The sequence below is a fragment of the Carcharhinus amblyrhynchos genome, chromosome 8, assembly GCF_965287045.1.
Source record: "Carcharhinus amblyrhynchos chromosome 8, sCarAmb.v2.hapA, whole genome shotgun sequence".
Classification (NCBI taxonomy): domain Eukaryota; kingdom Metazoa; phylum Chordata; class Chondrichthyes; order Carcharhiniformes; family Carcharhinidae; genus Carcharhinus; species Carcharhinus amblyrhynchos.
In genome coordinates, this window is record NC_137331.1 from 93,692,204 (window position 1) to 93,709,784 (window position 17,581).

A 17,581-nucleotide genomic window follows, 5' to 3' on the forward strand; every position below is an offset into this window, starting at 1 on the left:
GCCCCACCCACTATATTACCGTGCCGCCCCACCCACTGTGCTACCGTGCCGCCCCACCCACTATATTACCGTGCCGCCCCACCCACTATATTACCGTGCCGCCCCACCCACTGCATTACCGTGCCGCCCCACCCACTGTGCCACCGTGCCGCCCCACCCACTGTGCTACCGTGCCACCCCACCCACTGTGCTACCGTGCCGCCCCACCCACTGTGCTACCGTGCCGCCCCACCCACTATATTACCGTGCCGCCCCACCCACTGTGCTACCGTGCCGCCCCACCCACTATATTACCGTGCTTCCCCACCCACTGTGCTACCGTGCCGCCCCACCCACTATATTACCGTGCTTCCCCACCCACTGTGCTACCGTGCTGCCCCACCCACTATATTACCGTGCCGCCCCACCCACTATATTACCGTGCTTCCCCACCCACTGTGCTACCGTGCCGCCCCACCCACTATATTACCGTGCCGCCCCACCCACTATATTACCGTGCCGCCCCACCCACTGCATTACCGTGCCGCCCCACCCACTGTGCTACCGTGCCGCCCCACCCACTATATTACCGTGCCGCCCCACCCACTGTGCTACCGTGCTGCCCCACCCACTATATTACCGTGCTGCCCCACCCACTGCATTACCGTGCTTCCCCACCCACTGTGCTACCGTGCCGCCCCACCCACTATATTACCGTGCCGCCCCACCCACTATATTACCGTGCTGCCCCACCCACTGCATTACCGTGCCGCCCCACCCACTGTGCTACCGTGCCGCCCCACCCACTATATTACCGTGCCGCCCCACCCACTATATTACCGTGCCGCCCCACCCACTATATTACCGTGCCGCCCCACCCACTGTGCTACCGTGCTGCCCCACCCACTATATTACCGTGCTTCCCCACCCACTGTGCTACCGTGCCGCCCCACCCACTATATTACCGTGCCGCCCCACCCACTATATTACCGTGCCGCCCCACCCACTGCATTACCGTGCCGCCCCACCCACTGTGCTACCGTGCCGCCCCACCCACTGTGCTACCGTGCCACCCCACCCACTGTGCTACCGTGCCGCCCCACCCACTGTGCTACCGTGCCGCCCCACCCACTATATTACCGTGCCACCCCACCCACTGTGCTACCGTGCCGCCCCACCCACTGTGCTACCGTGCCGCCCCACCCACTATATTACCGTGCCGCCCCACCCACTATATTACCGTGCCGCCCCACCCACTATATTACCGTGCCGCCCCACCCACTGTGCTACCGTGCTGCCCCACCCACTATATTACCGTGCTGCCCCACCCACTATATTACCGTGCTGCCCCACCCACTATATTACCGTGCCGCCCCACCCACTGCGCTACCGTGCTGCCCCACCCACTATATTACCGTGCTGCCCCACCCACTATATTACCGTGCTGCCCCACCCACTATATTACCGTGCTGCCCCACCCACTATATTACCGTGCCGCCCCACCCACTGCATTACCGTGCTGCCCCACCCACTATATTACCGTGCCGCCCCACCCACTATATTACCGTGCTGCCCCACCCACTATATTACCGTGCCGCCCCACCCACTATATTACCGTGCTGCCCCACCCACTGCATTACCGTGCTGCCCCACCCACTATATTACCGTGCCGCCCCACCCACTATATTACCGTGCCGCCCCACCCACTGCATTACCGTGCTGCCCCACCCACTGCACTACCGTGCCGCCCCACCCACTATATTACCGTGCTGCCCCACCCACTGCATTACCGTGCTGCCCCACCCACTGCGCTACCGTGCTGCCCCACCCACTATATTACCGTGCCGCCCCACCCACTATATTACCGTGCCGCCCCACCCACTGCATTACCGTGCTGCCCCACCCACTATATTACCGTGCCGCCCCACCCACTATATTACCGTGCTGCCCCACCCACTATATTACCGTGCCGCCCCACCCACTATATTACCGTGCCGCCCCACCCACTATATTACCGTGCCGCCCCACCCACTGCATTACCGTGCTGCCCCACCCACTATATTACCGTGCCGCCCCACCCACTATATTACCGTGCCGCCCCACCCACTATATTACCGTGCCGCCCCACCCACTGCATTACCGTGCTGCCCCACCCACTATATTACCGTGCTGCCCCACCCACTGCATTACCGTGCTGCCCCACCCACTGCACTACCGTGCCGCCCCACCCACTATATTACCGTGCTGCCCCACCGACTGCACTACCGTGCTGCCCCACCCACTGCACTACCATGCCACCCCACCCATTGTGTTACCATGCCGCCCCAGGATATTTGTATATGGATATGGGCATTGTTGAGATTTTTTAAAAGTTTGGTCCTTTCTCAGAGTTACAAAACCACCATGCTGAGTGGACGAATTCAGAAACCAATTCAAATTCAATTCATGGCCCCACAAGAGAGACATACTAGATCCAAGCTGATAAGAGCAGGCATTGCACCTGAGATTTATGCTGGGCTGTGAGGTTATTGGTTGTGGTGGAATATGATTCTGCAGTGACTGATAGCTCACATGGTACTCGGATACCAATATCTGAGCAGTTAGAGCCATTCTGAATTTTTTTTAACTTATTCGTTCATGGGGTGCGGGCATTGCTGGCTGGGCCAGCATTTATTGCCCATTGCCGTTGAACTAAGCAGCTTACTGGGCCATTTCATAGGGCAGTTAAGAGTTGACACATTACCAGGTCATGTACCTGCAAGCCATTACTTGCAGCCCACCATATTGCCGAACTCTGAAAATGTGTTCAGTGATGCCATTGCAACTTGTGCTGCTGTTGCCTTGCTGAGGAGATGTGGCTGGAAGCCACAAGTACTCAAGGAGAGCTAAATCTGCCATGTAAGTGGCAAGTAATAGGAGAGGTGCAGTTTCAGGGTTTTGAGGGAGTGAAGCTCCACATTGTCTCCTTAACAGTAGAAAACCATAGGTTGTCTTGCATGTCTGGAGGAATCTGTTGTGGACACATTCAAACATTAATGTTCTTCATTGGTGATTTGTCATTTTGAGCTAACATGCAGGTTAAGGCTGCAAGTAAGGAGACAATGGACAAATTAGCCTTGACTGCAAGAGGTATTTGAGTGTAGGATTTAACAAGATACCAATCATCTGGAACACTCTTGGTGATGAGTATTGGAGAGCCCCACCTGACTTGAAGTAGAACATGAAGGTTGTGTTGTTCCCATGCATCTGCTGCCCTAAATGGTCACGTTTGTAGGTTTGGAAAATGCTGTTGAAGGAGCTTTGGTGAGTCATTGCAGTGCATTTTGCAGATGGTGCACACTGAACATTGCTGGTGGAGGGAATGAATGTTTAAGGTAGTGAATGGGCTGCCAGTCAAGTGGACTAGAAGAACATAGAACATAGAACATAGAACATTACAGCGCAGAACAGGCCCTTCGGCCCACGATGTTGCGCCAACCAGTTACAAAAACAATGACCCACTAACCTAAACCAATCCCTTTTCGTCCATAAACCTATCCATGGATCTCTTAAACGCCCCCAAACTAGGTGCATTTACAACTGCAGCAGGCAGGGCATTCCAATCCCTCATCACCCGCTGGGTAAAGAACCTACCCCTGACATCCGTCCTGTAGCTACCCCCCCTTAATTTAAAGCCATGCCCCCTCGTGCTAGCTTTCTCCATCCGAGGAAAAAGGCTATCACTATCCACCCTATCTAAACCTCTAATCATCTTATATGTTTCAATAAGATCCCCTCTTAGCCGCCTCCTTTCCAACGAAAACAACCCTAAATCCCTCAGTCTCTCCTCATAGGACCTCCCCACCATACCAGGCAACATCCTGGTAAACCTCCTCTGCACCCTCTCCAAAGCCTCCACATCCTTCTTGTAATGTGGGGGCCAGAACTGCACACAGTACTCCAAGTGCGGCCGCACCAGAGTAGTGTACAGTTGCAACATGACGCTGCGACTCCTAAATTCAATCCCCCTGCCAATAAACACCAAGACACCGTACGCCTTCTTAACAACCTTATCTACTTGATTCCCAACTTTCAGGGATCTATGTACACATACACCTAGATCCCTCTGTTCATCCACACTATTCAAAGTCCTCCCGTTAGCCCTATACTCAACACATCTGTTATTCCTACCAAAGTGAATTACCTCACACTTCTCCGCATTAAATTCCATCCGCCACCTCTCGGCCCAGCTCTGCAACCTATCTAAGTCTCCCTGCAGACTATGACACCCTTCCTCACAATCTACCACACCTCCGACTTTGGTGTCATCAGTAAATTTACTAATCCACCCAGCTATACCCTCATCCAGATCATTAATAAAGATTACAAACAACAGTGGCCCCAAAACAGATCCCTGAGGCACACCACTCGTAACCGAACTCCATGATGAATATTTACCATCAACCACCACCCTCTGTCTCCTATCTGATAGCCAATTCCTGATCCAACTTCCTTGATTACCCACAATCCCATACATCTGCATTTTCTGCAGAAGCCTACCATGGTGAACCTTATCGAACGCCTTACTAAAATCCATATATACCACGTCAACTGCCTTGCCCCCATCCACCTCTTTGGTCACCTTCTCAAAAAACTCAATAAGGTTAGTAAGGCACGACCTACCCGCTACAAAACCATGCTGACTATTTCTAATCAATTCATTACACTCCAAATAACTATAAATCCTATCCCTAATAATTTTTTCTAAAATCTTGCCCACAACAGAAGTAAGACTCACCGGTCTATAATTCCCGGCAAAGTCTCTGTTCCCCTTCTTAAACAATGGGACAACATTCGCTATCCTCCAATCCTCCGGGACTACACCAGAGACCAATGACGACCTGAAGATCAGAGCCAGAGGCTCTGCAATCACCTCTCTAGCCTCCCAGAGAATCCTAGGGTAGATCCCATCCGGACCAGGGGACTTATCTATTTTCAGCCGCTCAAGAATATCCAGCACATCCCCCTTATCAACCGTAATACTGTCAATTTTACACCCCTGCAACCCAGTGTCCTCCTCAGCTATATTCATGTCCCCCTGCGTGAACACCGAAGAAAAATATTGGTTCAATGCTTCTCCAATCTCCTCCGGTTCCACACACAACTTCCCTCTGCTGTCTGTAACTGGCCCTAATCTTGCCCTGACCAACCTTCTGTTCCTGACATACCTATAGAACGCCTTAGGATTCTCCTTAATCCTATCAGCCAAAGTCTTCTCATGTCCTCTTTTAGCCCTTCTTAACTCACTCTTCAACTCCCTCCTAGCCAATCTAAAGCTTTCTAGTGCAGAAGTTGAGCTTTTGATTGTTGTTGAAGCTTCTGGAGATTCCATCACTTCCATGACTTGTGTTTTGTAGTAAGAAGTATCACTTCTTCTCACCAAGTTAAAATCCAACAGGTTTATTTGGTAGCAAAATCCACTAGCTTTCGGAGCGCTGCTCCTTCGTCAGGTAATTGGGAGTTCTGTTGACAAACAGGGCATATAAAAACACAAGCTCAATTTACAAAATAATGCTTGGAATGAGAGTCTTTATAGGTAATCAAATCTTAAAGGTAATGTGAGTGGAGAGAGCGTTAAGCACAGGTTAAAGAGATGTGTAGTTTTGTAGACAGGCTCTGGGGAGTTGTTAGCTGGAGTATACCCAGCCTCTATCTTGCTGTTGTAGCCAGAGTATTGATGTGGGTAATCCAATTAAGGTGCTTGTCAATGGTAACCCCAGGATAGTGGAAAATTCACCCATGGTGTATCTAAGATATTAAGGCAAGTTACATTTATGGGAATGATAACAATCAAAATATTTATATGAATTACTGATGACTACGATAGACTTCAGAGGGTTAAACTGCTTATAGTTCTGTGCCACACTGCAGCACAAGACAGCAGAAAATAGGAAACAGTTAAAGAGACTGTCTCTTTAAAGAAAAGTTTCTCTTTTCCTTCAATCAGTTTTCTCAGAACTTTTTATCTCTGATGGTTTCTGTGGGATTTTATTTTCTTTCTCTTGACATATCTAACAAAATAACTTTTATGCAACTTTACAAACTCTTTGCATTGCAAAAAGGAAACTTTTTGACAGCTGTACAACTAGTTAACTTCCTCTCAGTTAAGTAGAGGAAGAGATGTAATTTAAAAGTTAAAGTTTAAATAAGGCTTACATTAACACTGCAATGAGGTTATTGTGAAATTCCCCTAGTCACCAAGTCTGCTGCTGTTCAGGTCAAACCACCTAACCAGCACATCTTTCAGATTGTGGGAGGAAACCAGAGCACCTGGAGGAAACCCACGCTGACAGACAGTGAGCCGAATGGCTTAGCATATACAAGGGAGGAAATAACTTATAGGAAGTCCCAGCAAATTTTTTGATTGCTAAATGGTTACAAATGCCTCTGTCACTCCTGAAACTCCCAGATAGATTTTTCTTACACTTCCAATTTTATTGTTGTCCAGTCTCAGATTTGAGAGTCTCTTTCTGCAGAAATTTCCATATAAACAAGGCACAGCTCCTTGTTAGTCAACAAGTGTATTACCGTTAGAGTTCCTTACTTGTGCATGTTCCAGATTCCCACCACACTCTGATTGAAAAAGTGTTTTCTCAAACGCCTTCTAAATCTCCTGCCCCTTACCCTTAAATCTGTGCACCCCCCCCAACTGCCCCACCGGTCGTTGACCTTTACTAAGGGGAAAAGTTCCTTCCTGTCTACCCTGTTGATATCCCTCATGATTTTGTAAACTTCTATCAGGTATCCTTCAGCTTTCTCAGCTCTAAGGAAAACATTAATCCAGCCTAACCAACCTGTCTTTGTAGCTGAATTGTTTCAGCCCAGACAACATTCTGGTAAATCCCCTCTGCACCATGCCTAGTGCAATCATTTCCTTCCTATAATCTGGTGACCAGAACTGTAGACAGAGCTCTAGCTGTGGCCTAACAAGCATTTTATACAGTTCCATCATAACCTCCATGCTCTAACATTCAATGCCTCAACTAACAAAGACTAGTAACCCACATGCCCTCTTGACCATTTTATCCACCTGTCATGCTGCCTTCAGGGATCTTGGACATGCAACCCACGGTCCCTCTGGTCCTCTGGACTTCCTAGCATCTGGCTGTTCATTGTGTATTCCCATTCCTTGTTCATCCTCCAAAAATGCACCACCTCACACTGTTCAGCTTTGAGTTCCATTTGACACTGTTCAGGTGGAATTGGTAACTCAGTAATGGAGTTTGTGGCAGGGACCAAAGGAAATGGCTTCAGCCTTTTCAGTATTTAATTGGAGGAAATCTCTGCTCATCCAGGTGTTTCATAAAACCTTTTTGACCATTTAAAAAAATTTGTTCATGGGATATAGACATTGCTGGCTAGGCCAACATTTGATGCCCATCTCTAAATCCCCTTGAGAAGATGGCAGTGTTCTGCCTTTTTGAACCACTGCTGTCCATATGATATAGGTACACCCAGAGGGAAGAAGTTCCTGGATTTTGACCAACGACTGTGAAGGAACGTCCACCTGGATGTCCACCAAACAGTCTGACAATTTAGTGACAGTGAAGGCTTGAAGAGAAGTGGTGGTGCTGCAGAGCACATCTGCACATGTGGAAACAGATGTGTTTTTGGATGACGTAGTGGAAGAGAAACATGTAGATGAGAAACAGAGGACACCAGAGATAGGAAGAGCAGCCATTGCAAGTGATTTTCCGGTTACAATTAGAACGGAAGCACATGAGTGCTAGCTCAGCCAGTTAGCCGCTACTGGAGAGGCTTTGGAGGAGGATGACATGACCAACAGTGTGAAAGGCTGCAGGCAGGGTGAGAAGGACAAGATGGATAAGTTCCCTTTGTCACAGTCACATAGGATATAATTTCTGGCGGGCTGAGAAACCTGACTGAGGGGATTTAAACATGGAGTCCAGGAAAAATAAACATATAATTCTGAGGAGCAGGGCTTTAACTACAGCAAACAGTTGAGGTATGACAGCAGGCTTAGTCTTCTTCTCTGAGAGACATCTTTCAAATCTTTGGGGCGGCACACTGGCACAGCGGTTAGCACTGCTGCCACTCAGCGCCAGGGATCTGGGTTCAATTCTGACCTTATGTGATTGTCAATGTGGAGTTAGCACATTCTCACCGTGTCCACTTGGGCTTCCTCCCACAGTCCATTGATGGGCATGTTAGGTAGATTGGCGATGCTAAGTTGCCTCTTAGTGTCCAAAGCTATGTAGGTTAGGTGGATTAACCATGGTAAATGCATGGGGCTATGGGAATAGGGCAGCCAGATGGGCCTGGCTAAGATAGTCTTTTGGAGAGTTGGTGCTGACTCGATGGGATGAATAGTGTCCTAGGGTAGCAGTGGAAGGGTGCGTTTCTGAATGGAGGGCTGTGACAAATGGTGTTCCTCGGGGATCAGTGTTGGGAGCTTTGCTGTTTGTAATATATATAAACGATTTGGAGGAAAAAGTAAGTGGATTGATTCGTAAGTTTGTGGACCACACAAAGGTTGGTGGATCTGCAAATAGCGATGAGGACCATCAGAGGATACGGCAGGATATAGATCAGTTGGAGACTTGGGCAGAGAGATGGCAGATGGAGTTTAATCCAGACAAATGTGAGGTAATGCATTTTGGAAGGTCTAATACAGACAGGAAATGTACAGTAAACAGCAGAACATTTAGGAGTATTGATAGGCAAAGTGATCTGGGTGTACAGGTACACAGGTCACTAGAAGTAGAAATGCAGGTGGAAAAGGTAGTCAAGAAAGCATATGGCATGTTTGCCTTCATCGGCTGGGGTATTGAGTTTAAAAATTGGCAAGTCATGTCGCAGCTTTATGGAACCTTAATGAGGCCACACTTGGAATATAGTGTTCAATCCTGGTCACCACACTACCAGAAGGATGCAAAGGCTTTGGAGAAAGATTTACCAGGATATTGCCTGGTATGGAGGGCATTAGCTTTGAGGAGAGGTTAGAGAAACTTGGTTTGTTCTCACTGGAGTGACAGAGGTTGAGGGGTGACCTGACAGAAATCCACAAGATTATGAGAGGCATGGACAGAGTGGATAGTCAGAAGCTTTTTCCCAGGGTGGAAGAGTCAATTACTAGGGGGCATAGGTTTAAGGTGTGAGGGGCAAGTTTTAAAAGAGATGTGTGAGACAGATTTTTTACACAGAGAGTGGTGGTGCCGGGGCAGGTAGTGGAAGTGGATGCGGTGGTGACTTTTAAGGGGCATCTTGACAAGTACATGAATGAGGTGGGAATAGAGGGATATGGTCCCCGGGGGCGTAAGGGGTTTTAATTAAGTCGGGTAGTATGGTTGGTGTAGGCTTGGAGGGCCGAAGGGCCTGCTCCTGTACTGAAATTTTCTTTGTTCTTTGTCTTCTGCACCGTAGGGCTTCTATTGTCTTGTGGTTATATTCTTTATCAAGCCTTTATTTCTATCAGATTGTGTGATGATGACAGTAGATAATCTTTGCATTACAACAGACTCAGCTTGTTCCTTTGGTTTGCACAATAATCTTTATCAAGTGTTACCACTAACCTGTCTTGCTCACAAGGACTCCAATCTTTTAGGATGCAGTATGATGCTGCACAAGATATTGGGTCATATACTCTTCACATGTAATAAGAACATATGAACATAAGAACAAGGAGCAGCAGTAGGCCATCTGGCCCCTCAAGTCTGCTCCACCATTCAATAAAATCATGACTGATCTTTTCATGGACTCAGCTCTACTTACCCACCCACTCACCACAACCATTAATTAATTTACTGTTCAAAAATTTATCTATCCTTCCTTTAAAAACATTCAATGAGGTAGCATCAACTGCTTCACTGGACAGGGAATTCCACAGATTCGCAACCCTTTGAGTGAAGATGTTCCTCCTCAACTCAGTCCTAAATCTGCTTTCACTTATTTTGAGGCTATGCCCCCAAGTTCTAGTTTCACCTGCCAGTAGAAACAACTTCCCTGCTTCTACCTTTTCAATTCCATTCATAATCTTATATGTTTCTATAACATCTCCCTTATTCTTCTGAATTCCAATGTGTATAGCCCCAGTCCACTCAGTCTGTCCTCATAAGCCAACCCTCTCACGTCCGGAATCAACCTAGTGAGTCTCTTCTGCACCCCCCCTCCAGTGCCAGGATATCCTTTCTCAAGTAAGGAGACCAAAACTATTCACAGTACTCCAGGTGTGGCTTCACCAGCACCCTATACAGCTGCAACATAACATTACTGTTTTTAAACTCCATCCCTCTAGCAATGAAGGACAAAATTCCATTTGCCTTCTTAATTACCTGCTGCTCCTGCAAACCAACTCTTTGTGATTCTTGCACAAGGACACCCAGGTCCCTCTGCACAGCAGAATGCTGCAATTTTTTACCATTTCAATAATATTCCATTTTGCTGTTATTTCTACCAAAATGGATGACCTCACATTTACCAACATTGTACTCCATTTGCCCTTCACTTAGACCCTCGCCCACTCCATTAAACTAACTATATCCCTTTGCAGACTTTCAGCGTCCTCTGCACACTTTGCTCTGCCACTCATCTTAGTGTCAGCTGTGAATTTTGACACACTACACTTGGTCCCCAGCTCCAAATCATCTCTGTAAATTGTAAACAATTGAAGTCCCAACACTGACCCCTGAGGCACATCACTAGCCACTGATCGCCAACCAGAAAAACACCCATTTATCCCCACTCTTTGCTTTCTATTAGTTAACCTATCCTCTAGCCATGCTATTACATTATCCATAACACTGTGCACCTTTATCTTATGCAGCAATCTTTGGTGTGGCACCTTGTCAAATGTCTAATGAAAATCCAGATATACCATATCCATACATTCCTCATTGTCTACTGCGCATGTAATGTTCTTAAAAATTTCCACGAAATTAGTCAAATATGACCTGCCCTTATGAACCCATGCTGCGTCTTCCCAATGGGACACCTTATATCTAGATGTCTCACTATTTCTTCCTTGATGATAGATTCAAGCATCTTCCCTACTACAGAAGTTAAGCTAACCGGCCTATAGTTACCCGTCTTTTGTCTACCTCCTTTTTTAAATAGTGGCGTCACATTTTGTTGTTTTCCAATCTGTGGGAACCACTCCAGAGTCCAGTGAATTTTGGTAAATTACCACTAGTACGTTTGCTATTTCCCCTGCCATCTCTTTTAGTACCCTGGGATGCATTCCATCAGGACCAGGAAACTTGTCTGCCTTTAGCCCCCATTAGCTTGCCCAACACTAGCTCTTTCGTGATAATGATAGTTTCTAGGTCCTCACCTGCCACAGCTTTCCTGTCATCAATTTTTGGCATGTTATTTGTGTCTTTCACTATGAAGACCCACAAAATACCTGTTCAATGCCTCAGCCATTTCCTCATTTCCAGTTATTACATCCGCCTTCTCATCCTCTAAAGGACCAATGTTTACTTTAGCCACTCTTTTTCGTTTTATATATTTGCAGAAACTTTTGCTATCTGTTTTTATATTCTGAGCTAGTTTACTCTCATAATCCATCTTACTTTTCTTTATAGCTTTTCTCATGGCTTTCTGTTGACCTTTAAAGATTTCCCAATCTAGTTTCCCACTTATCTTTGCCATTTCGTATGTTTTTTCTTTCAATTTGTTTTCCTCCTTTATTTCCTTAGATACCCATGGCTGATTATCTCTTTTTTCTTATCACTGGCATATACTTTTGCTGATCATTGTGAAAGAGCACTTTGAAAGTCCTCCACTGTTCCTCAAATGACCGACAATGAAGTTAATCATTAGTCCAGTGTCCAAGGTGAAAAATTTCATCACTTCTACTATTTATAAAATTCCAGCTGGCTGGCCCTAGATTCAACACTCAAACACATGCCTCATTCAGCAAACTGTCTGCACTCTATTGATCTGGGCCAATCATAACAAAATTTTAAGCTCAATATTAACCCCCAGCTTATATATTTAATAATCCATTCATGTCTATTTTTGCAGTGCAATGTTCTCAGTTGTGTAACTAATTCGTCTACAATGTTAACATAATTGAGGAGGATTTTTGAGAATTTGACACCAATTCTGCCTGCATTGCTGCTCTGTCTTTGTTAGAAACTAAATGTAAAACATATTAATCTGCAAACAATGATGTGCAGGCTTGATATCACATGGTGAGAATAGGCCAGCTACCATATCATTCTTGGCATCTGCATCTTTGATGTGTCAGTGTAGATGAAGATTTACTCTGTATCCATCATGTGCTCTTCCTGTTCTAGGAGTGTTTGATCGGGAAATGTAGAGGGAGATTATTGTGCATCAGGCCAGTTTGATGTGAAAGGTGATAAGATGTATTTCCTCTCTTGAGTAAACAAGTGTTACTCTTGCTCTACTTCCCTTTACAGGCCATTTATGAGCGTCTTTTCTGTTGGATTGTGAACCGGATCAATAGTGTGATTGAGGAAAAGGATTATGACCCGCGCATCCATGGCAAGAACACTGTGATTGGAGTGCTGGATATCTACGGATTTGAGATCTTTGAAAACAACAGGTACAATGCACCGGAGCATTACCCATTACACACTGAAACAGGCATTACAACAATTTCACAACACTACCAGCGGTAAGGCAGAGCCTATACACGCTGGTGCTACAATCAAACACTAGCAGGAATTGTTAGTCAGCAATTCTCTCCTATTGGTCTCACAATATTTCCAGGTATCACATGATGACAACAGACCAGATAATGCATGAGAACAGGCCAAGTATCACATTGTAAGAGCACAATGGCTGCTTTGACTCAATGTTGTACAAAACAGCATCTTGACCTTATTAATTTACTGCAGTGAGAATGTAAAAATCTCCCTATAGATGTCAAGTTAAACTGAAATCTACTGCCCAGCCCTACTTAGAAAGGATAAGTTGATAGGTTCTTAAAAATCCATGCAAAATCTTTATAAGCAGAGGCAAAGAGTCGGAAAGGGGCCACTTAGCTCAGTTGACTCAATGGTCAGTGTGGGATTCAGAATTATGCCAGCAGCAGAGGATTTGATCTTTATTCTGGCTAAAGCAGACTTGGGGTCTGCCTCCCTGCAGTAAAATCATAGCATAAGCTATGGTTCCGCCACCATCAAATAATCAAGGATGTTACCTGGAGAGTCTGAATGATCCTTTGTCAGAGCTGAAGACAAAGAAAATTGGACAAGATTTATACAATTGGGGGCGGGGGGGGGGGGGGGGGGGACCGGGGCCTAGTCACCTGCAAAACTCACCCTATTTTCACTGGTTGGCAGATTTGACTTTGATGCCTGCCTGTGCCTCACCTTCTGCTTCTTCTGGTTTCCATAGCAATAGTAAAGATCAATGTTACTATGGGCTGAACACCTTTCATAGGCAGCCATCCTGAACAGCTGAAAACTGAACTAACTAGTTTTGCAGGTGGCTAGGTCCTTGTCACTCGCACAGCAGAAGATCTACAGATACAAATGGATAGAGTGAATGAAGAGGGGAAAGACAATAGAATGAAAACTATAATAGAAAAGACCAAAGTTATGTAGATTGGAAGAAATAATGGTACTAGTATCACAATTACAAAGCCTGATTTTACATCAAGTTTTCGAGCGTGAAAACTTAGTAAAGTCGGGCGTGAGGCGATTAGTGTGACCTACGCCTGCCTCCGCACTGGTTCCCCTTTACCAGGGCCCGAAAATGGCTATGATTGGGACCGCACCTGAAATGGGCACACCAGCCATTTAAATGCATTTGCCAATCCAGAATTGATGCGAAACAACCATGAACTACTGAAGACTGATTCGGGCACTCCAGTTAGTGAGGAGGTAAGTGCCAAGTGTCCAACGGCTCTCTGCTTGAGATCAGTGAGGGGGGGGGGGGGGGGGGGGTGATGGTGGTCCAACAGCTATCTGCTTGAGATTGGTGTTGGGGGGGAAGGGGGGTCCGCTGCCACTCTGCTTGGGATCAGTGAGGGGGAAGGGAGGAGGGGACCTGATTGGTCTGGGTGGCGGAAAGGGCGGGGGGGGGTTGTTAAGAGGGTCAGTAATGACGTGAGGGTGGGGCAATGTCTGTAGGGCCAGAGAGTGGTATTATCTGGCCCAGGAGCCACGTGGTAGGGGACCCTCATTCATTTTTTTCTGTGCGTGTGCAGTTGGAGACACCGATTGGAGCTGCAGGATTTCGGGCATGTTAAGCCCTGCCCACAGGCTTGCACAGCACAATTCGGAATTGCTGATATTTTTTCAGACAGAGTGCGTTTGAGGGCACCTCGGAACGTGTCTAATAGTCAGATCTGAAACACTCCCAGTTTCAAATCTGCCCAGCACTTAGCATCAAAATGGTAAAATAGGGCCCACAGTGTGTGACTCAATTTCTGGTCAGACATTCTTCAGGAGGTTGGGCTCTGACATTAGACCTCACTATGCTCCAATGATTATGGAGGACTTTGAATGTAAAGGTGACAATTTTAAAATTGAGGCTCTCTCAAGCAGGAGCCAATGTATGTCAACAAACATGATGGTAATGGGTGAATGGGACTCAGTATAACTTAGGCTGAAAGCAACAGAGATTAGGATAAGTTCAAGTTGATGGAGAGGGGAAGGTGGGAGGCTATCCAGGAGAGCACTTGGACATTTGAGTTTGGAGGTAATAATAGCAAGCAGCAGATGTGCAAAGATGTACGATATTATGGAGTTGGAAATGGACAGTCTTGGAAGCTTTGCATTTCATCAACAATGCCTCTGTATACCCACTCCTGAAGTTGCCCATCTTTTGCAACTATCTCTGCTCTCAGATGTTGATCACCATGAGGGAAAGATGTTAAAGCGCCAGTTGTGTAACAATACTTTGGTCTGATCTTTCCACAGTTTTGAACAGTTCTGTATCAATTACTGCAACGAGAAGCTACAACAGCTTTTCATCGAGCTGATCCTGAGGCAGGAACAAGCAGAGTACCAGAGGGAAGGCATCACGTGGCAACACGTAAGTCACTGCACTATGGGCTAGTTTATCTGCAGAATACGGTGCTGAGAAAATTCAGGGTAGACCTGAAGTTTATGAAGGGTATGAAAGGGTAGCCAGGAAATAATTGATTGGAAAACAGAAACATAGAAAATAGGTGCAGGAATAGGCCATTCAGCCCTTCAAGCCTGTACCATCATTAAGTATGATAATGGCTGATCATGCACTTTCAGTATTCCACTCCTGCTTTCTCTCCATACCACTTGATGCCTTTAGCCATAAGGGCCAGGTTCAGCTCCCTCTTGAACATATCTAACGAACTGGCCCCAACAGCTTTCTATAGTAGAGAATTCCACAGATTCACAACTCTCTGAGTGAAGAAGTTCTTCCTCATCTGAATGGCTTACCCCTTATTCTTAGACTGAGACCCCCTAGTTCTGACTTCCGTAGCATCAGGAACATACTTCCCACATCTAGCCTGTCCAGTCCTATAGTGAGGTGACCAGAACTGAACACAATGTGGTCTCACCAACATCCGGTATAGTTGCAGCATAAATTATTATCTGAATGGTTGTAGAATGAAAGAGGGGTATGTGTAATAAGAACTGGGTATCCTTGTACATTAGTCGTTGAAGCTAAGCATGCTGGTGCAGCAGGTGGTGAAGAAGGCAAATGGTATGTTGGCCTACATGCTGGCTGGAATTTTCCCATCTTGTCAGCCATTGAAATTGTAGCAGGCAGGTTGCGGGCAATGTGAAGGCCCATTGACCGTCAGGCGGGAATTTCCAGCCTTTAGATCAGCGCAGCCGGAGAAGTCCGCCCATCATGGCTCATCATCCAACTCTGCATTTTTCCCCCACAACCTGTACATTCCTTGATGCCATTAGTATCAGAAATCAATCGATTTCAGTCTTGAACATGCCAATGTTCAAGCTAATACAATTTTCTATAAGCTAATAAGGCATTTAAACTGCCGATGTAAATTTCTCAAAGTGTAATTACAATGCCTCGTCATTGGCAATGTTAATACCAAAAGACCATAAGAAATAGGAACAGGAGTAGTTAGGCCCTTCTAGCCTGTTGTCATTGAATAGGATCAAGGCTGATACAACATTCGCACTGCTCCACTGCTTAAAATGACCATGGTTGTTCTTCTGTTTCAACTGATTTTCTCACCTGCTCCCCACATCCCTTGGAGGAGACCTGCTCTCTCTAAAAGACCAAAAATCTTGGTCTTGAATAGACGTACCAATGGAGCACCCACTGCTGTCTGGGTTGGAGATTTCCAGGGATTAATAATCCTTTGAATAAATAAATTTCTCCTCACCTCAGGCCTAAATGATTGAGCTCTTATCCAGTGACTGTGTCTCCATATTCTACATTTCCCCAAACAGCAAAGCAACCTCTCCATGTCTAGCATGTCAAAATCTTTCAGAACCTGTGTGTTTCAATGCAATCACCTCACATTCGCCTCTCATGGGTTTTCTCCGGGTGCTCCGGTTCCCTCCCCACTCCAAAGATGTGCGGGTTAGGTGGATTGGCCTTGCTAAGTTGCCCCTTAGTGTCAAGGGACTAGCCAGGGTAAATGCATGATGTTATGGGGATAGGGACCGGGTGGGATTGTGGTCGGTGCAGACTCAATGGGCCAAATGACCTCTTTCTGCACTGTAGGATTCTATGATGCTCCTAAATTTAAGAAAGATTCCTCTCATCATCAGACAACCCTCTTATCCCAGGAACCAATTTAGTGAATCTCTGCTGTAGCGTCCTAAAGGCATGTGTATCCTTCCTTAATTATGAAGCCGCAACCTGAGGCAGTACTTTAGGTGCAGTTTCACCAAAGCGTTATACAATCTTCCATCACCATTGCCTTCATCGTGGGTCCAAGCCGAGTGCATCAAAAACAGAATTAAGAATAGTTAAATGCTACAGAATGGTATCTGTCTGTTGGTGAATCAGGCTTATACAAAATCAGGGTATTATGGTTCAATCCTACTCAATGCCTGCATTCCAATTCCTAACATTTAATTCCTTCTGCCAGCTTTTAGCTTATTCCCTTGATACCCTGTAGTAGCTTTCTTTGGTTTTCTAAAGGATTAATTGTCCCTCCTATTTTGAACAGCCAAATTTTTGATATACCATTTGGGTGGCACGGTGGCACAGTGGTTAGCACTGCTGCCTCACAATGCCAGGGACCCGGGTTCGATTCCCAGCTTGCATCCCTGTCTGAGTGGAGTTTGTATGTTCTCCCTGTGTCTGCATGGGTTTCCTTTGAGTGCTCTGGTTTTCTCTCACAGTGCAAAGATGCATGGGTTAGGTGAAATGGCCATGCTAAATTGCCCCTTAATGTCAGGAGGACGAGCTAGGGTAAGTGTATAGGGTTAATGGGATAGGGCCTGCGTGGGATTGTAGTCAGTGGAGATTTGATGGGCCGAATGGCCTCCTTCTGCACTGTAGGATTCTATGATTCTATACAAGAGGCATATAATTAGACCCAGACCTGATCCCTGTCAACACCATTATCCATATTGAACTAATCAGAAAAATTCTCCTTCGGTTCTATTCTTTGTTTTCTTCCTTTTAATGAATGTCGAATCCAATTTGAGATCCT

The 17,581-nt window shown here is 46.2% G+C and overlaps 1 protein-coding gene across 1 annotated transcript in view; it reads left to right on the forward strand.

The window, feature by feature from the left end:
* Positions 1-17,581, forward strand: part of LOC145347069 (unconventional myosin-Id-like) — a 125,368-nt gene that overhangs the window by 42,012 nt on the left and 65,775 nt on the right. The window contains exons 9-10 of the mRNA XM_080194975.1: positions 12,405-12,550; positions 14,877-14,991. Of these exons, the coding sequence (XP_080051101.1) occupies positions 12,405-12,550; positions 14,877-14,991 (261 nt within the window). The remainder of the gene's footprint in view (positions 1-12,404; positions 12,551-14,876; positions 14,992-17,581) is intronic.